This window comes from Eleutherodactylus coqui, chromosome 2, assembly GCF_035609145.1.
Source record: "Eleutherodactylus coqui strain aEleCoq1 chromosome 2, aEleCoq1.hap1, whole genome shotgun sequence".
Taxonomy (NCBI): Eukaryota; Metazoa; Chordata; class Amphibia; order Anura; family Eleutherodactylidae; genus Eleutherodactylus; species Eleutherodactylus coqui.
The window spans coordinates 111067831-111089347 of record NC_089838.1 but is presented as its reverse complement, the minus strand read 5'-3'; the positions used below and the strand labels follow the sequence as shown (position 1 = coordinate 111089347).

Genomic DNA, 21517 nt, shown 5'->3' with positions numbered 1-21517 from the left:
GCAGGGAAGGGCTTATATATTTAAGCCCTTCCCGACAATTCATCCCGGGCTCGCCAGCAGCGCATTGCTTTAAATGGAGCGGGCTCTATTGCCGTCTCCATTGAATGCAATGTGCTGGACAGCTCCGGCCCGTTTCTAATGAAACGCGGCTAGGAGCAGATTTTCGGGCGATTTGCGGGCGACTTGCGCGCACCGGTCACGCGATGTGCGGATGCGCATCCATCATGCGATCCGCAAATCGCGTGAAAAAACGCCCGTGTGACTAAGGCCTAAGACAGTGTCAAACCTATTTTGTAACTTTGTCCCCTAACAGCAGAAGCTTAATTTAAAGCTGAAAGGCCCCATTGCAAAGTCTGTAATAGGGTTCAACCAATTCTAATTCATTATTTATAGTACTCGTCTTCCCATGTAGGGAAGAGAGACCTTATGGGTCCACTTGGGCTCCAGGTCTGAGAGTGACCGCATCCTCTGCATCCACTATAATTGCACCTCTATGTAACAGCATATGGGCTCTGCAGGAAGTGAATCTGTAAGCTTGAATGCTGTCTAAACTGCAGGCATCATGTTATAGAGCGGGAGGAGCAGAGCAGATTGATGGGAAAGGATTCAGTACAACTCCTACTTCATTAATTCTGAACTTAGAGGTCGAGGGGTGGTCCTAAAACCTGTAGGGTCACCTTATTGTTCATTCAAGATGGAAAATTACTAGTGATCTGCTGCATGATGTGAACATCTAAGCAAACAGCACTGTAGATCTCAGCTTTCTGGACTCTTGTCTGGCTGCGTTCACACCACATTTTGCCATTATGTCAGATGCTTACTTTTGAACGGAGTGAAGACAACAGTAATTGTGCAGTATGCATACACATGGAGGCATGTGCCGCGGGTGCTGGGTTTCAGGGTCTGCGCCAGCAAGTTGCTCTGCTGTGGCCATGAAATTTAGACACAGTGCAAGAGCAGCAAACTGAATGTTTGCTGTGGATAAAGGACAGTCTAGCTACGGCTCGGCTTATGCACTGGTATATGTTTTCTTCTAATGAAGGTCATAAATCAGAGGTGAACATTTGTATATGTTGAGAGTATACAAAATGTTTTATCTTCTGTATAATTAATGTATACTGTAACTGTATAGCAAAATGTGATGAACTTAGAATGAAGAGAGGTGGTATTTTGGGGTCAACTACCATTAGACATGACATCTTTAACCTCTTAAGGACCAAGCATGGTAAATATACAGGGCTTGGTCCTGGGCTTTAATCGTGGCCAATAGCAGAAGTATGGCACTGGATTAATGCTCCTGCTCCTGCAGTCAAGCAAGGGCAGGTCGGGTCTTCGTCTGTCAGACACAGCCAAAGAACCGGAGGAGAAGGGAGAAGCGGTTTCTGCCTTCTTCTTTCCAGGCTATATAGTTCCGCTATGTGACCTGACGATCACATGACCGCCAGGTGCCCTCTGTCGCGCCAGACCATGATCAGCTCTGCCAGCGACTACTGTCAGACTAGAGTAGATGTTTTCCCTTGTAACTGGGGCTCCTATGGATACCCCAGCTACAGTGGAAAAGTGTGAAAAAAAAAAAGACAATGTGAATGACCCCCCGAGGTCTTATATGACTTCAAGGGCAACATAGATGGTAAAAAATATAGTAACAATAATAAGTAAAGAAAAATTACAGAATAAAATAAAAAATATATACATAAAAAATGACCCACCATTGATGCCAACCAAACTCATCGCCATATCTGACCTGTAATCCAAGACAATACAAATTATATATCAAAACGTCTAAAACAAAACAAAGAACCCATTCCCATGCTCTATTTAGCATCAATATACTATTTTAAAAAATGAACAACTATACATTTTTAAAAAATCTTTTTTTTAAGCTTTTTACCCCCAATAAAGCTAAAACATGGGATAAGTCAGTGGAAAAAAAGATATAAAAAAACCACCACAAGGGTAAATTCCCTAAAAAATGTCTGGTCCTTTAGGATCGAAACACCCTGGTGCTTAAGGGGTTAAATAAGCCCATTTGATATGTAGTATTTGCTGCATTCAATTTACTGGACTGTTGGACATTTTACAAGTTTTCTGCTTCAAAACCAGTCATTCTTGTAGCAGTTAAGGCAAGAAAGTCAGTATGAATATGATAGCTGCATGGCTCCGTATGCGTGAGTGCTAAATTTCAATGTTCAATGACTTGTACAAAGAAAATCAGCACTGCTATGGCATCCAATGGAGCATAGCACAGAGTAAATACAAAAACACCTCCAGCATGACTACATACCTCTCTGCTCCAGCAGACAACTCACAGTCATGGGGTAGTCTGTAGCCAGTCGGAAAGAAGACAGTATTTGCTTTTGTCTCCCAGCCAAGACTATTACTAAAGTAAAATTACCCACAAGTTACTTTTTTTTTTAAGTTCAATTTCCTTCCCATTGCAGAAGTTGAATGGATCTTGGACAATACAGTTACTTTTAAATAGTTTGGCAAGTCGACTTAGGACAGCAGTACTGACCAAAGCTTTACTGCATTTGACATTTTGCCTAAAGCGTATTGCTGACATAGCTTATACCATTGTCCTGGGGAAAGTATTCTAATACCAAAAGTGATGATCATCTAGAAATCCCCATAGGGCAGAAGATCGCCTCCTAATTTTGTCGGTTTTTCTTCAGTGATTTTGGATAATGAATAAAAGTGTCAACAGCACACAGCTGCAAGCCACAAATAATCCTGTACAACCATCACAAAAAACGAGATTGCAGAGCAGAATGTGATGGAGATAAAAGCACAAATACACCCACATCGCACAGCTATGGCAACGAACTCGTAGAAACATAAAGACAAGTGAGTGAATAGTATTCAACGAGAATTCTTTACAAATCACATTTCTTGTTTGAGAAAAATTCTTCCCGATCTAGCTCTGTCTTCATTTACTAATAGGTTAATTCTTTCTTAATGGTAACCGCCATTTGGATCCAGCAGACCTCTTACAACTCTGCGGAAAACCACTATGAGCATGCGTGAGCAAGTGCTAGCAGCCAACGTAAATGAGTCCTGGCAATATCAATGTACAAAAAGCAATTTCAGTGTCTGTGGTGATACAAGCTCAGATCAACAGCTGTTTCACATAAGAGTCCTGCTCAGTGAATATTCCAGTTACTTACTGTTCAACCGTGTAAGCATGCAAATATAGTGAGCGGAAGAGGTGAGGCTGATAAAGGGTAATTACACTTGTAAACGGAAGAAATGAGGAAAGTTTTGTAGCCTGTGCAATGTCAGAAATATGGAAGCTATTGAAATTGAATTTCTACTAGCGGCTCTGTACAAGGCTTCCTTCACATCAGTGTTCTAGTTTCGGTTTTCCTTATCCACGATAGCAGAAGGCAAAATGAATACATTGGCCAAACAGATCCATTTACGATGGAACCAAAGAGCACCAAAAGAACCTTTAGTGACAGCCCTATAGTGTCTTTAAGTCCTGTGTGTATGGAGGGAGATCGCACGTCTATCTCTCTCCATACATCGCAAGCACCAGCTGGTTATCACAGTTGACACATGCGGGCAATAGCTCCGATGAGCTACGTGGCTCATTGGGGCGGTAAACCCTTTGAAAGCCGCTGTCAATTCTGATAGCGGCATTTAAATCCCCCCCCCCCAAACGATGTTCAGGAGTCCCATACAGCCCCCCCCCCCCCTGATGAGATCACAGGGAGCTGTATCATGGCCTTCTGAAAGGCCCCAGGGCTGTCATGGCAAAATGCCTATGAAGCCATCCCCGTGGCTTGATAGGCATTTTTCGCCACTTAGAATTGTTTCAGAATTTTTCAATACAATATATGATACATTAAATAGTACCATTGAAAAATACAACTTGTCCTGTAAAAAACAAGCCCTTATACAGCTACATTGATGAATAAATAAAGGAGTTATTTTTTTTTTTAAAGGGGAGAGTAAAAAATGAAAATGGGAAGAAAAAAAAAACTTGGTCACTAAGGGGTTAAGGACTTAATAGTTGTCGACCAATATCTGAAGGATTTCACAGTGCAGAGGGATCAGCCCTATTCTCATTTGTACAAGGACAGACTAGAAGCAATGGGATGAAACTGAAACAGAGACACAAATTAGATATTAGACAGTGAGGGTAATCAATGAGTGGAACAGGTTGCCAAGGGAGGTGGTGAGTTCTCCTTCAATGGAGGTATTCAAACAAAGGCTGGACAGACATCTGTCTGGGATGATTTAGTTAATCCTGTACTGAGCAGGGGGTTGGACCCAATGACCCTGGACTGCATTGCTTAATGGGGTCTTTTTGGTTTGTTCGGCTGCCCAGCATCTTCCTGGATGAAACAACGCAGCATGTTGCGCTATTTTCTATAGTATTTTTACAGATATCAATGACAGAGGCTCCTAACAGATGTGAACTGATGTGAAAAAAGACCTCTTTTACATGATACAAACCTTGGCCATTACCAAATGAGCGCAGACCAACAGAGATTTTTTTATACTTTTACAAGCAAGGCAATCAATCCACAAATGAGTGCTAGCTCATTCATCGGCTGATTGTTTTCACTTTTGTACGGGCTGACAATTCGGGAAGACAAATGTTTACTTATGTCTTATTGCTAGGCCTTGTAAAAAGCCCTAAAGACCGTTTTCACATGAGCGTATTACAGATGCATTTACAGTTGTAGCAGAGTTTAATTTGACTCTGGTAATCTTTTGGGGCACATTTTATTTGTCCTTTGGACTGCTTTTCAATAGCTTTTGTTGGGTTGAGGTAAAAAACAATAGCTGTTCAAGTGCTTAAGATAAGATAGCTTGTTACAGAATGTTATCAGACTGATTCCTATGATGCTTTGAGTTCGGATCAGGAAACTCGCAGTTGCACAGGGATACTTGTCCGTTTTACAGAAGCATAAGTGTGTCCGTAATGCTATTGTGTGAAACTGGCCTAAGGGTGCGTTTACACGGAACGATTAATTTCACAAAATCATTCAAACGAATGAAAGTGAATGGAGCTTGTTCAGTTTAAACGCAGCCAATGATTGAACGACAAACGAGAATCATGAGCTTCTCTTTCATCTCATCATTCATTTTCAGCCGGCATAAAAATCAGCATGCATCATTTTTAAACTTTCTTTATATCCAGAGTTTTTGACCCTAAAAAACACATGTAAAAAATGTATTTTTTTAACTGGTACGGTAAATCCATTTTTCAAAGACCTTTTTTATGTGGTGATATGTCCTTCCACTTCACACATTTTTCACGAGCACTTTTTCAGTTTTTATGTTTGCAAAACCACCGAAAAAAAACTACAGCATGCTGCAATTGCGAAGTAAAGTTAGTGACCAGGGGCGTAACTAAAGGCTCAGGGGCCCTGATGCAAAACGTGAGCTGGGCCCCCCCCTCTATCTGTATCTGTACCCGTACCCATAACTAAACCATGCTGCACAGAGACATAACTTGAAGCTTCTGGGCTCCAATGCAAAACCTGTAGCAGGGCCCCCAACTATAATGCTTCATTCATAGTACTGGGCTCCCTATATGGAGAAGAGAGGCCTTATGGGTCCCTTTTAGGCTCCTGGGCCCGGGTGCAACCGCATCCCCTGCATCCCCTATAGTTACGCCTCTGTTAGTGACCCCAAAAATGCATGACAAGTGAAGAAAACATGGTCCAAAAAATCCACACATCATAATGCATTCAGTTTCTCCTATTGACCTATAGCTAACATTGGTTCACATCGTTTTTTGCCACAGAATGCGCACAGACATGCCATAAATGCTTATTTTCAAAAGCAGCAAATATAAAACAAATGCATTGCCATTTTTCTCCCCAAAAGTTATATCTAGAGATGAGCGAGTGTACCTGCTAAGGCACATTACTCGAGCGAGTAGTGCCTTAGCCAAGTATCTCCCCGCTCGTCTCTAAAGATTCCGGGGCCGGCGCGGGTGACAGGTGAGTTACGGCGGGGAGCGGGGGGGGGGGGGGGAGAGAGGGAGAGAGATCTCCTCTCCATTCCTCCCTGATCTCCCTCGCCGCTCCCCACCCTCCGCCGGCCCCCGAATCTTTAGAGATGAGTGGGGAGATACTCAACTAAGGCACTACTCGCTCGAGTAATGTGCCTTAGCGAGTATACTCACTCATCTCTAGTTATATCCAAACACTGCCGTAGAATGTCAAGTAATACTTTCATACAATGCCCACGAAATACAACTATTTACCACACCAATAACACTATCATATATTTCATATAACAGTACAATACATATTATATACAAATTTGTGTTTACTTCACCTCTTGCCCTGCTCTGGGTGGTTTTGTGAGCCAGCTGGTAACAGCAGCTGAGTGGCTCAACCTCCTGATCATTGAAAACATCTGTAACTGTCGGGCAGTGGCCGTTTTGGCTCCAGCTCCCGTTGCTGACGAGTACTCAGCCCCTATTCCCACATGCCGGCAAGGAACACATAGCGCTCAAAGCGGCTGCAGCTGTCCCACTGCGGCTGCTTGTGCTTCACCTGATGGGCGGCAAGGTTGTTGAAACTGGCTCTGGAACTGCAGCTACTGCAGCTCCTGCCCTTCCAGCTTGCTGCCGGCACTGCAACTGAGACTGCTAGATCTCCTGGCAGGGCAGCTACTGAAAACACCTCCGGCACTTCTGCCCCGCAACATCTGTGTCATATTACCTCCACTTAAAATTGGTCTCTACATGTCTTATTGAAGAATGATTTATAATCCCATGTTACTTAAGGCATGCATTTCGTACAGTGTTTCCATATTTTTGTCCAGCCCTTATATGTATAAATATGTATTATACTGTTATTATTTGTTCACTAAATGGTTGCATAGTATTGACATTGTATAGAAGTATAACGACATTCTATGGCGGTGTTTGGATATAACTTTTTGGTATAAAAGGTGACAACATATAGCATATATACTGTACATACATATAGCTAAAGCAAGAACTTACGTTTAGTTCTGACACACGATCATCCACTGCCATCGTAACAGTATTGACGGTATATAGTCACTTAGCATCTATGCTAGAATATTGAAGCCTTTTTACCTAAATCAGCAAGCAAATATGTTATTGAACTCTGCTTGCCTTTCCTTGAGCAAAGTTGAGAAGATGCTCCCCAGCAGCAAAGATGGCGGCACACTGTGCCGAGTACCCGTTTCTGCAATGCAATAAAAGATCAAAGCGCATTTATTCAATTACTAAGAATTTGTAGGTTCTATTCTACCACAGTGCACTTTAAATTCATGAGATTTATTTTATTTATGCTGCTCCTTCTCTAATCCTCATCTCTTTATTTTTATGTTTCCCTTTCCGAAAAAAAAAAAATAAGTTGGTTTAATTCTAACTCCTGATACAAACGCACAGTTCACCTGTCAATCCCTTTTCGACTTGTTAGCAGCAGCCCTGGATTTTCAGTAATGTTTATAGAATAATGCAGGAATGGGCATAAATTATAAAACAAATATTTGTATCGGCTACTTATTCTGCAACTTGGCAGTCTGGCTTTACAGTGCGTGAGGGTAAAAAAAGAATCTGCCAGGTACTCGCCCTTAAGTGATTTCAATAAATAAAACCTTCAACATCAGAGTACTGGAGCTTCCCCGGCGATTTGAAGATTGTCTTAGATTTCTACATTATTTTCTTTGAGTGGAGCCAGAATTTTCCTCTTTTCTGTAAAGGAGTTTTAGAGTTTTAGGTAAATAAAGGTTAAAGGGGTCGGATCCCGAAGTCAATGTAAAAAGAAACTGGCACTCCGCTGATGCTACCTAGCTTCACTACCCTCTGGCAAACAGCTGGTATTGTTGGAAGAGGCCATTGGCTGCCAAAAATGTCTCCTGTTGTAACCAATGCAAAGAAAATGGAGCATTACGTGCTGGCTAGTCAAGCAAATGGCCAACCTTGTAATAGGTCAACACACTGGAGTCTGAAAACAGGAGTTGTTCTATAAGAGGGTTCTCTGTTCTGTCACTAAGAGGGTGGTCCTAAGCATGGTGCTCTCCTGTATGACATCCATATGCCCTAATAGGGTATATAGACAGGGGTTCTTATGGGGAGACAACGTCTTTAAAACAACCCCCTGTTTCTGGACAAGCAAAGATGGCTACCCTGCTTCTCTGGCTACCTGATGCACACTGTGTATTAGTATGCATTGGTAGTCTAAGGGCTGATTTCACATGTGTATGCAAGATTTGCATGCCCAATATGCAGAAAATAGGACCAATTGATACCAATGACCTGCCTGTGTGCATAGGTCCACGTAGAAGTCTATGATGCGCAAAGTCCTGAGCAATTCTGTGAAAAAAGAACACATCAGGAATGCATTAGCCTAAACAACCATTTAAATCAGGGTGTGCTTGTCTGCTGCTTACAAATGAACATGTCCTGCATGTGCAAGACATATGGTAAAATGAGCCCATATGTCCGCAAAAAAGCCTTGTACATAGTGCAAATACGCCAGTCATAGCGGAAAAGCAGCATTTAGTGTCTTAGACTAATGATGCATACCCTGTTTCCCTGAAAATAAGACATGCCCTAAAAATAAGACATAGCATGATTTTCCAGAATTTTTGAGGATGCAAAATGATTTTTCAGGCTTTTTGAGGATGCTTGAAATATAAGCCCAACTCCAAAATTAAGCCCTGCTAACAGTTAATTAAAAAAGTCAATTTAAATAGTGTCCAGGCAGCTATACATGTAAAAAAGTTAAACCTTTTTGAACAAAAATTAATATAAGACACTGTCTTACTTTTGGGGAAACACGGTACTAATACACAATGTGCATCAGGTAGTCAGAGATGCTGGTGCAGCCATATTTGTTTGTCCAGGATCGGAGGGTAACTCTAATTATTGCACAGTGTTACTATAAAAGAAATAGACACTATCAACATTTTATAGAAACTAAAATATTATTAGTATAGCCAAAATATTTTACATATATTATCTTTAGTATGTGTCTTAGAGGGCTCATTCACACGTCTGTATATAGGTTTTCACGCCCTTTCTGCAGGGGGAGGAGGCGGGCCGGCCAGGAGCAGTGCACTGAGCTCCCACCCCCTCTCCGCTGCTCGCCACTATTTGCAATGGGAGGGGGCAGAACGGGGTGGAACTGAGCTCCGCCCCCGTACCGACCCTCACGTTGTAAACAGTGTCGAGGGGCAGAGAGGGGGCGGGAGCTCAGTGCACTGGTTCTGGCCCGGCCCGTCTCCTCCCGTCTCCTCCCCCTGCAGAATGGGACACCATATATCGGCTTGGCACGAACATGTGAATAAGCCCTAAGTTTGTATGACTAAGTTACACATGTTCTATGTGTGATTCTTATTGATCATGAAAACAATCCTCTTGTTCCTCAGCTACAGGTCTCTCAGAACTTTTTCCTATACATAGACAACCAGTGTTCTGAAATGTCTGCACGGTTACTCATGTGATACTGACATCACGAAATCTGCAAAAACTTTCATCCCGTTTCTATGCTACTAGTCATATTTCATGTCTACCTGTTTAATAGTTTTGCTTCTATATAAAGTTGAAAGTGTCAATTTCTTTTATAATCACCCTGTATAATGAAAGGTTTCTTCTAGCGCTCCTACAGGGTGGAACCATATGCACAGAACTTGTAATGCCGAGCGTGAATTAAGAACATGGAGTATGATTCATCCCCATGGCACCATATTCTATATAGAAGCTATGCTTCTAGGACAGAATACCTCTGTAATATGTCATACGGTAAAACACAGATTTCATACAATCAGAAAAAAACTTCAAAATGTCTCTGCATTAAATTGCAAGTATATGGAAGTACAGTATGACCGCAAAGACCTTTACGCTGCCATTTCAGCTGCTACAATTGGATATGGAGCTGTAACACAAAAGTGCATATGAGTCCTGATATTTTGTGTTTCAATTCCCCGGCGTTCTCAAGTTCTCTTTGTTCTTTCTGTAGATAAAAACATTACTTTTTACATCCAGCGGCTAAAAATCCATCGTGACCTATTCTTACTTACTGAGAAGTAGATACAATTGTAACTGATCTTGGAAATCCTCCTCCAGATAAATGTATCAGCAATAATGTAGCACTAATGTCTCTCCAGTCCTAATACTTTGGTCCAATCCATTAGTGTAGATGAAAAGTATAAATCTGGAGTCAATTCAGTTTAGCCTGCCTGGAATGCACACAGTATGCTGTACAATAATACAGTACCAGTCCTCTTCTGTGATCATAACTAGGTGTGTACTGGCTTCTCCCTATCTGGATGTAATAAGGAACATTTTTATTTACTAACAGCAAACAGATCTTGAATATGATTAGTTATTGAAACAAACTCCCAGTACCGATGAGGACACAAGCGCATTCATAGCTTATCAAGGCAGCCTTTATCATTGTACAAAGAGAAAGGCTTTGGCACCTTGTTCTGAAGTAATGCTATACAATATGGAGCAAAGATGGTGGATGGAGACATACAACCTTACAATACTATAAGGGCTTATTCAGAAGAGCGTATTTTACATCAGTATTTTGAGAGCCAAAATCAGGAGAATGTCTTGCAAATTTTGGACCCACTCCTGGTATTGGTTCTCAAAATACTGATGCAAAATATGTTCGTCTGAATAAGCCCTCAGGCTAACTTCACATGGACGAGCATGGTACTGGTGCATTATGTCTCCACCAGAATAATGGGCAGAGACATGGGTTGGTCGTCCTGAGTAAAAGGAAACACCCACAGCTGTTGAATGGCAGCTGCAGATGTGCTCTTTGTAGTGCCTCAGCTCCCGATCCGCCGGCAAGGAAGACCTAGTGCTAGAAGCGGCTGTAGCTGTCCTGCAGCAGTGTTTCTGCTCCAGCTCTCGCTGCTGTCGACTCCTCCAGCCCCCACCCCCACACGCCGGCAAGGAACACATAGCGCTTGAAGAGGCTGCAGCTGTCCTGCTGTGGCCGCGCGTGCTTTATCTGATGGGCAGCAAGGTTGGTGGAACTGGCTCTGGAACTGCACTACCTGCTACTGCAGCCCCTGCCCTTCCAGCTTGCTGCCGGCACTGCTACTGAGACCACTAGATCTCCTTGCAGGGCAGCTACTGAAAACACCTTCAGCATTCCTGCAGCAGGCGCTCCTGCTTCTGTCCGGACAGCTCATGCAGGCGTTGGTGCTTCTAGCCACCCAGCTCCTAAAAGCACCACTCCTGGCCATGGTTGGACAGCATCTACAAACCCAGGACAAACACAGAGTCCTCACTAATGACACACGGCGACCCAATCAGGAGCTTAGGGGGAATTACCAGGGTGGTTACTCAAACTCACTAAGTCTCCACCCATAGTTCTGGTGGAGACATAATGCACCAGTATCGGCGAGCATGACATGGGTCCATGAATCCCACCCCCAAATCGTGCTGCCCACTATGTGAAGTCCCCCGGGACCAGGGATGCAAGGTGTTTTCATGTGAAAACAGCCTTGCATCACTTCAGGGAGGGATCCTCTGACATGGCTTTCACAGCTACGGAGGAGGATTGGAACGTTTCTCGTATTGTTGCTGCCTTATTGAAAAAAATGAGCGATGTGATGTGAGAGCACGCAGCAAGATAGAACATGCCACAATTTGTTTCCCACATCGCAATGTAGTGCAATGCAGGAAAACATCGCTCATGTGTATGACCCTATTCAACAGAATGGGGTTTCTATTTGTGCATCTCAAAATGCACAAGTCTCACTCAATTTTGAGACCTATGTAAAGCCGGCCTAAATGCATCGACTTCAATCCAGAAGACTTTCTTTCTATAGATAGGAAAAGATATGAACTAGAAGAGCGATGCAGCATCTCGATTTAATGATCCATTTTCCTATGTAATAATTGTTCTTTTTAATTTTTATCAAGTTTAGAACTTTTTCCTATGGGTTTCTTTTGAGATGCGTCAGAGTTTGCCATATACGTAAATACATACTCTATATGGACAAAAGTATTTGGACACTGCATGTTTTTTTCAGACAAAGTGCTTCATTCTTCTATTTAGTAACGTGTCGGCCCTCCTTTTGCTTGTATTACAGCCGCAACACATCGGCATACTTTCCACAAGTTCTCTGTAAGTCTGGGCAGGAATAGCTCGTGCAAGGCTGTGAGAAGAGGTTGTTGTGAGGATGGGCGTGGGTGGCGTGGTCATACGTGTCGCTCCAGTCTGTCCCACAAGTGCTCCATCGAATGAATGATTATTATTACAAAATGAGCAGCTATTTTCGCCATGCCCTTCCCAGCATACCGTTCAGCAAACTCAGTATTTGCATATTTGCTATAAAAAAACATGCAGTATCCAAATACTTTTGTGCATATAGTGTATATTCCTCCTCTTCTGAAGGTGCTATGTGTTCATGCTGATTGCACAATAATGAAATAACTGTGCACAGATCTATGTATACCAATACTAATAATTTATATAGTGCCAACATATTTTGAAGCGCTGTACAAATTAAATCCATGTAAAGGAAAAATCAGTCATTATACGCAAACTAAAACTAATAACTAAATTGAACACTAGGGGTGGGGGCCTTGAGCTGACAATCTATCCATTGTACACATGACTACTGTTAGTACTAATGATGAAATTATGTATACTGGATACATTTTTTGATATAATAACTCATAAGCGCTGTGCATTGATGATATCTGTATCTCTTACCTTTTTAGGTCTCCCCGTTATGGAGGTGAGGATTGACATCTCTAGGCAGCAAGTGGAGAAGATATTTGGGCTAGAAGAATATTGGTGTCATTGTGTAGCATGGAGCTCCTCCGGAACCTCCAAAAGTCAGAAGGCATTTATCCGAATTGCATGTAAGTATTCTAATTTATACATAAATTTCAGTCTCTTTCCAATATTTTTTTATTAGGTTTTACAATAAACAGAGAATAACAGAAAGTTGACATATTTGTTGCATCAGAATACAATTTCTGTACCGTGACATAAATATGTTAAACTCCATGTCTTAACCCCCCCCCCCCCCGCTTCTTTCCCTAATAGATCCTTCTGCCATGAGATAAAAGCCTTCAAGTGATACAAATAAGTTTCTAGTTGCTGGTTCATAGGGGATATCTAGTACTCAAGTGACGCACGGCATTAACCTGGCAACTATTTTCTTTTCTTTTGTAAGAAGGAGCATTAGCTCCAGTACTATTCAGCAACGCATACATTACAGTGTCTAATCTCATCTCAGTACCTTTCATCACAATATAAAATGCACTTACTAAGTAACCTTTTGTTTTATATGGCAATATGACCTTGTATTTTATGTGTTTCATTAGAGTTCATCACTACTTATTAAATTAACAGAATCCCCGTCTTTGGGTGCAACAGCTCCATCTCTCATGACATCCATCTGGAAAGATAGTATAATATATAATATAATATAATGGGCATGTAAAAATACATTTCCCACATCCAAACAATCTTTTTTTAGCAGTGAAAGGGAACACTTTCAAACAGACAAACAGTAATATCACAACGGCAAAATGTCTCTAACATATGGTTGCTCATTGCCAAGGGAATACAATCATATTGGTTACATAAAGTGCATGTTATTGTTTTGAGGTTTATTTCCACTTTTTACTCATTGGCCTATTCAATTACCTAGATCAGTGATGGCGAACCTTTTAGAGACCGAGTGCCCAAACTGCAACCTAAAACCCACTTATTTATCGCAAAGTGGCAACACGTCAGGTGGCGGGGCTTATCACAACGTATGATTTTACCTCTGTCGTTCTAAAAAGGACAGGGCCGCTTCAAAATAGACAGGGAGCAGATTTTGACTGATTTTTGGATGCAGAAATGCTTCAGTATGTCCTCAGCAGAAAATACTGTGGAAAATTCTGCAGTATTTCCGCATTCAAAAAATAGTCAAAATCTGCACCCTGTCTGTTTTGAAACAGCCCTGCCCATTTCCGTCACCTGTAAACATACCCCACAGTACTAGTGACACCCCCCAGCAGCCCCAGCGATAATAGTGACCCCCACATCTCAGCGGCCCCAGCGGTAATAGTGACCCCCACAGCGGTCCCAGAAGTAATAGTGACACCCCACAGCGATAATAGTGACCCCCACTACACAGCAGCCCCAGCGGTAATAGTGACCCGCAGCCCCAGCGATAATAGTGACCCCCACCCCCCAGCGGTAATAGTGACCCCCACATCACAGTGGCCCCAGCGGTAATAGTGACCCCCACAGTGGCCCCAGCAGTGATAGTGACCCCCACCCCACAGCGGCCCCAACGGTGATAGTGACCCCCACCCCACAGCAGCCCCAGCGGTAAGTGACACCACCCACAGCAGCCCCAGCGGTAATAGTGACCCCCACCTCACAGCGGCCCCAGAGGTAATAGTGACCCCCCCCCCCCCACAGCGACCCCCAGTGCATTAGGGACACCCCACAGCAGCCCCAGCGGTAATAGTTACCCCCACCCCACAGCAGCCCCAGTGGAATAGTGACCCCTGCACCCCACAGCGGCCCCCAGTGCATTAGGGACACCCCCCAGTGGCCCCCAGTGCAGTAGTGACACCCCCCAGCAGCCCCCAGTGCAGTAGTGACACCCCCCAGCGGCCCCCTGTGCAGTAGTGATACCCCCCAGCGGCCCCCAGGGCAGTAGTGACACCCCACAGCGGCCCCCAGTGCAGTAGTGACACCCAACAGCGGCCCCCAGTGCAGTAGTGACACCCCACAGCGGCCCCCCAGTGCAGTAGTGACACCCCACAGTGCCCCTCCCGAGACCCACATACTTACCTCCTCCTCCTTCTGGAAGCTCAGCTCCTCTTCTGGTCAGTGATGGTCCCAGCATGCATATTAACTTTTTCTTACCCACTTCTGCCTCAATAGGTAATTCCCAGCAACCTGATTGGTTGTTTGGTGAATCAGCCAACCCAAACAACCAATCAGGTTGCTGGGAATTGCTGATTGCGGCAGAAGTGGCGAAGAAAGAGTTAATATGCTCCCGGCACACACTCTGACTTCAGTGTGCTGCCGAACGCCTCCCCCCTCCCTGCGGAACCAAGTAGTAGGAGACGTCAGGGGAGCCGCGGCCCCTGCTGGTATTCACAAGTGGTGAGCGGCCGATGGGGCGCGTGCCAGTAGGGATGGCTCTGCGTGCCGCCTCTGGCACGCGTGCCATAGGTTCGCCACCACTGACCTAGTACTAGGTATTATGTAGGTTTACAGTATGCAAAGCTTTAAGACCCCACTGCAATGTGTAATATGGACCCACACTTATTGTCCTGTGTAATACAAGATCTGTTAGGCCTCTTCATACACCAGGCTCCTCTGCAACCCCATATAGTTATGTCCATGTTTGTATATCAGGTCAGTCTATGACCTCACTACTCATCTGTTGACCCTGTTCATTTTTCGGGTGTGTGAAGTTCAAAAGATACTTCTCTATCAAACCAAACTTTGTTTCTGTCCTACTAAGGTTACATTCACACCACATTTCGGTTCTACATATGGTATATACTATAGGATTGGAAATTCGCCAGATGTACCAATAGACTATCATTAACCCTTTCCAATCCAATTTGTATCCTGGTTTTCCTAGGGGGCTTACTCTTTTTTCTACCATTATACAACGGCGCTATCTGCTGGCTAAAGCAAGTACTGCATGATGTGACACGTTGGATAGGCTCTGACAGCAGAGAGGCTGTCAATATACAGTAAGAGAACCCCAACGGATGTCTTCCAACATCATAGCTGTACAGCCTTAAATCATAATGTCTTCAGAGGTCAGACAGTGGATTGGAAAGGGTTAAGTAAATGTATGCCAAAACAGTATCCATGTAAAAAAACTTTTGCCTCAACTGCATTTAAGTGTATAATGTTGTATACAAAAATGACTTTTCCAGTTGTAAGTTACTGATGTACTAAGTATAGGTTATCAATAGCAGATCAGTAGGGTCCATCGCATGGAATCTCTATAGATCAGCTGTTCACAGAGCTGATTTCTACAGGAAGCAGACAGTGCCATTCCACTGCAGTGGCCATGTTTGACATTACAGACAAAGTTCCCATTCAGTTGAATGAGAGCTTGCCTGCAGTGCCAAGCCTGGCCAGCACAGGGGATACGAAGCGATCTGCTTCTTGCAGAAATCAACTCACTGCATGATCGCACTGGCTCCATAGACAGCTGATTGGTGGAAGTCCAGTGTAATGGCCCTCCACTGATCTACTATTGACCTATCCTGAGTATAGGCCATCAATTTACTACTGGAAATCTTCATTTAACTTCCATACAGCCTCACTGAATATAATGAAATGTAAGTCTAAGCAATGCTGTGATCCCATAATGTGAACCTAGCCTATGTTGTGATCTAAAACATGCAAGTGCAGTAATGGGTTGGTGCCACGGATGTTGCATATCTGCGTATGTACTTATCTTCTGTGTAGGATTGATGAGCAGACAGGAATTCCATTTTCCTCTAACCGGTATGGATCAAAGCATTGCTTTATGATCTGTCATATAACTTCAAGATCCAAAATATACACATAGTAGCATTAAGTCAATTCTCTTCATATGGTTATACAGAAGTAGCTCATTCTCGGTTCAGAACAATTGGCCGTACTGATTCCCATCCTGATTATTTTACCTGTGTTCACACACATACAACTTCAAATGTCCTTTAATCTTGCACTTTGGTTCATATTGTGGCCTTGAGGTTTTGAAGGAGTGATCTCAATCACTGGCTCTCAAACTTGTCTTCGGGCAGGTTACCCTCCTAGGAATCAAAGGATCAATACATTTCTCCTTTCTTTTTTCAACAATACTCTGAAAACTTCAACAGCTCAGAGAATCCCTGGAAAATAACGCAAGCTGTACAGAATATTTTACAGGGCTGGAGCAAAATGAAATCACCAAACAAGACCAAATGCAAATACTTTGCTTAGGGATATATCAGGCAAAGTTAACTGACTGCATGCTAAATAGAGGGATCCCAAAACACCGTCTGGCCAGAAGCCTTTCTAAGAGTGAGTGAACAATCCATGAAATATAAGTAGATGTGATGCTTCACTGAAGTCTAACATCCATATCAGTGATGAAGACAAACTGGTGGTGATGACGCTTTCAACAGCACCTTAGGTCATTATCGGTACATAGCGAGCGTACTGGCAGAGATTTATGTAACTATCCAATTAAAATCTTTAAGTGCAAATTATCAGACTATTATAGCATCAATTATCAAAACGCTTTAAACCAAATTAATGTGCACTAATGTCATTAACTGCTAAAAAAATGCATTAAAAATGTATTATGGGCTGCAGGAACAGGAAATCAAATCAAGGAACAACTATCTGTATGGGAGGGGGGTAGCCTTAATAAATTGCTTACTTTTTTGCCTTGTCATTGTGTTACAAATTAGGATAGAAATTGTATGCTCATCAGCATACACAAAAAAAAAAGCTTTTCACGAAAGGTCATTTTATCCACAATATACCGTATTTCCCATCAATGATATTAAAGGGGACTTGTTACCGAGTTCATACTGCCTAAACCATAGGAAGCATGAACCCGGGACTGGTATGCCCATTGCCCCTGTGTATGTGTTATTCTGAAATGACACTTTGAAGTTTGACTGGAAATGGAGCTACGAGTGAGAGTCGGCCCGCGCTAGCCTCTCATCGCCTGTAGCATGTTGACCTATACATAAAAGGGGAAAGAGCTGTCAGTCAACATGTTGCGGGAGGGAAGAAGCCTGTGTGCATCCCATCTACTTAAAGCTCCATTCCGAGTCAAACTTCAAAGTGTTTTTATTCTGAAATACCACGGCGTTACAGAATAATACATACATGGGGCAATGGGCATACCTGTTCTAGGTTAATGCTGCCATTTTTTTAGCCAGCATAACTTAAGTGGCAGGTTCCCTTTAAGTACTGGGCAATCCATTCATTGCATTCTTGGTAGCGGGACCACTTTGGCTCTGAACACAAAAGAAATACACCATGTAAACATCACTGCAGTGCATTGCAGTGAATGAACTGTACAGTGAAAATCCCCAATTTGAGTATGGTGGGGATTTGAATATTTTTTACATACAACTTTGTCCTGGAACCATTTAATATTGGACACTCATTGTCAAAAAAAATCCCTCCCTTGAAGGGGGGCTCTAGTACCCTGTTGTACCGCCTCTAGCTCGGAAACAAGATGTGATATCGGTGAGCATGGAGGCTCTAGTATCCTGTTGTACTGCCTCTAGCTTCGATACAAGATGGGATATGGGTGGGCATGGAGGCTCTGGTACCCTGTTGTACTGCCTCTAGCTTCGATACAAGATGTGATACAGGCGGGCATGGAGGCTCTAGTATCCTGTTGTACTGCCTCTAGCTTCGATACAAGATGGGATATGGGTGGGCATGGAGGCTCTGGTACCCTGTTGTACTGCCTCTAGCTTCGATACAAGATGTGATACGGGTGGGCATGGAGGCTTTAGTACCCTGTTGTACCGCCTCTAACTTGGATGCAAGATGTGATACGGGTGGGCATGGAGGCATGCAGGTTCCATATGATGTCCTGCTGCATATTTGTCCACATTTGCTGTACTTGAGCCTCTAGATTGTGCAAACTCATGGGCTGTTGAAGTTGGCATCCTAGATGGTCCCATACATGTTCTATTGGTGATAAATCTAGTGACTGGCAGGCCAGTTGTGGAGGCATTTCTGTAACATCCTAGCTGTATGTGGCTGAGCATTATCCTGCTGGAAAATGCCTCTTGAAGCCGCCACGATGGACAACACATGTGGCTACAGGATGTCTTAAACATATTGCTGAGCTTCCATTGTCACTTGCGTCACTACTAGGATGACCGACTATCATATGTGATGACCCCCAGAACAACAGTGGGGGCAGTGTGCCACTCCATAGCAAAGGTAGGATTGAGGCACTCACCCCTAGGTCTCCAGACATGAACACAGCCATCGTCAGTGCCCAAACTGAACCTGGATTCCTCACTGAAGACAACCCGGTTCCACTCCATAGCAGTACAGTTTTGTCGTTCACAATACCACTGTAAATGGAGGCGATAGTAGGTGGGTGTCAAAAGCCATACATGTAATGGACACTGAGAGACCAAATGTCCTTCAGCCATGTACCCGGAAATGGTTCCGATAGACACAGAATAGACATCAGGATGTCAGAGATCAATCGTAAGCAATAATAGAAAAAATTCTAACATCCTTCCACTTTAAATTTTTGCGTTAAACGTATGACACAAGAATGTAAAACACGCATGGAATGCATATGGATGCACACAGACATACGCATGGTTTAGAATCGAACATGTTCATTTGAATAAGCTTTTACTGATGTCAAAAATAACATACAAAATCCACCACATTGGTCACTTCAAAATATATTTACTATAACTATGGATAAGTCGCCTCTCAAATGCAATGCTTTCACTTCAAATTTACACAGAAGGTGACATTTATTATTACTAGTGTACCATCCAGTGCAATACTCTCTCTTCCCCATACAGCATTCATCACATTCATTAACTGTGTGCACAGCTTGTTGATGGATCTGGCACAAGGTGAAAACAAATACAAATTGGACCTGGCGATGCTTCCCACTACGTTTGGTGTAGTCACAAAAAATAAATACTTGGCCCTTTGGTAACCCCTTTGTAAAAGCAGATATGCCAGCTGCATTGGCATTATAGGTGTCTGTACTTTACTGACAGATGGAGGGGGGGAGTATAGAACTGAAACTTTGAGTGAAGAAAAACCAAGCTGTACCTCTTTCCTTTACAATAGACTCTGGTGTACTTTTATCTTAGTGCACAGGCTTGCCTGCTGATTCTCGACTTAGCAGGACTCACTTTCGCCTCTGGTCTTCAGTGCGGCTCATGCACACCAGGAGGCTTCAATACAAAACTCACTTTCTAGGCGTCTTTGTTCCATAAGCATCCTCAGTGAAATAAACTAGCTGGTCAGCACAGCTCAGGTCAGATAGGGGGTCTTTTCTGCATTGTCCAACGACTCTCTTGACAGAGGTCTGCAACCACTTCCAGATTTCCTTCTGGTAATGGCTCACCCAGGCAAATATATACTACTAAGGTAAGTAGATGAAGTGGCAAATCACAATGAGACAATTATTATGGCGGACTTTCACTATCCAGGTATAAACTGGGAAGCTGAAACCTGCAACTCTCAGAAAGGAAACAAGTATCTGTCAATAATAATAATTATTGCCTTTCACAACTTGTACGGGACCCAACTAAAAGGACGGTGCTTTTGGACTAAATATTAACCAACAGATCTGATGGGAATAACAGGGATGCAGGTTGGGGATTCCTGGGAAATAGTGAACATAAGATACTATTTTTTCACTTGTCTTTCAATTTGGTGTTTTGTCAGAAGGCCACAAAAATGCTAAAGTAAAGTTCAATCAACTTAGAAATGCCCTTAAAGGGGTTGTCCCGAGGCAGCAAGTGGGTCTATACACTTCTGCATGGCCATAATAATGCACTTTGTAATGTACATTGTGCATTAATTATGAGCCATACAGAAGTTATAAAAAGTTTTTTACTTACCTGCTCCGTTGCTGGCGTCCTCGTCTCCATGGTGCCGACTAATTTTCGCCCTCCGATGGCCAAATTAGCCGCGCTTGCGCAGTCCGGGTCTTCTTCTTTTCTGAATGGGGCTCCGTGTAGCTCCGTGTAGCTCCGCCCCGTCACGTGCCGATTCCAGCCAATCAGGAGGCTGGAATCGGCAATGGACCGCACAGAAGCCCTGCGGTCCATGAAGACAGAGGATCCTGGCGGCCATCTTCAGCAGGTGAGTATGAAGACGCCGGACCGCCGGGATTCAGGTAAACGCTGTGCGGGTGGTTTTTTTAACCCCTGCATCGGGGTTGTCTCGCGCCGAATGGGGGGGGGGTTTAAAAAAAAAAAAAACCCGTTTCGGCGCGGGACAACCCCTTTAACCTTATTGACTGGGACAATGTCCTCAGAAATAAGACTAATTTTTGAAAGCATCTTAAATACGCACTGTGAGCAGGTCATACTTTGCAGTAATAAAAGGGTTAGGAATAGGAGAAAACCAATGTGGCTCAATGAAGATGAAAAAGGAGCAATAAACAACAAAAAGATTTAAACTACTAAAACAAGAAGGCAGCGAAAAAGGACTAAAAAGCTAGGGAAAAAAATATAAAAAGTAAATAAAAGCAACAAAGGTGAAGAAAATAATGAGGGAATAATTGTAGAGGCTGATGAGGAGAAAGTGAATCTATTAAAAAGTTTATTCTCCAATGTATTCACTCAAGAAAATAAAATGCCAGGTGAAATGTAGAGTGATAAACTAAACTCTCCATTAAATGAAACCAGTCTGACCTGGAGCCGTCTTAAAAACATTAAAATAGTCTAATCACTGGGTCCCGATGGCAAACAGTCCCAGGTTTTAAGGAAACTAAGTAATGTGATAGGTATAACATTGTTTCTTATATTTAAGAACTCTATAGTGACAGGGTCTGTTCCACTGGCTGCTGT

At 43.1% G+C, this 21517-nt stretch overlaps 1 protein-coding gene across 3 annotated transcripts in view; it reads left to right on the top strand.

The window, feature by feature from the left end:
- The window catches only part of UNC5A (unc-5 netrin receptor A), a 374244-nt gene that overhangs the window by 236847 nt on the left and 115880 nt on the right, over positions 1-21517 (top strand). For all 3 annotated transcript variants that reach the window (XM_066591340.1, XM_066591341.1, XM_066591338.1), the window contains exon 3: positions 12692-12835. In XM_066591340.1, coding sequence (XP_066447437.1) covers positions 12692-12835 — 144 coding nt within the window. The remainder of the gene's footprint in view (positions 1-12691; positions 12836-21517) is intronic.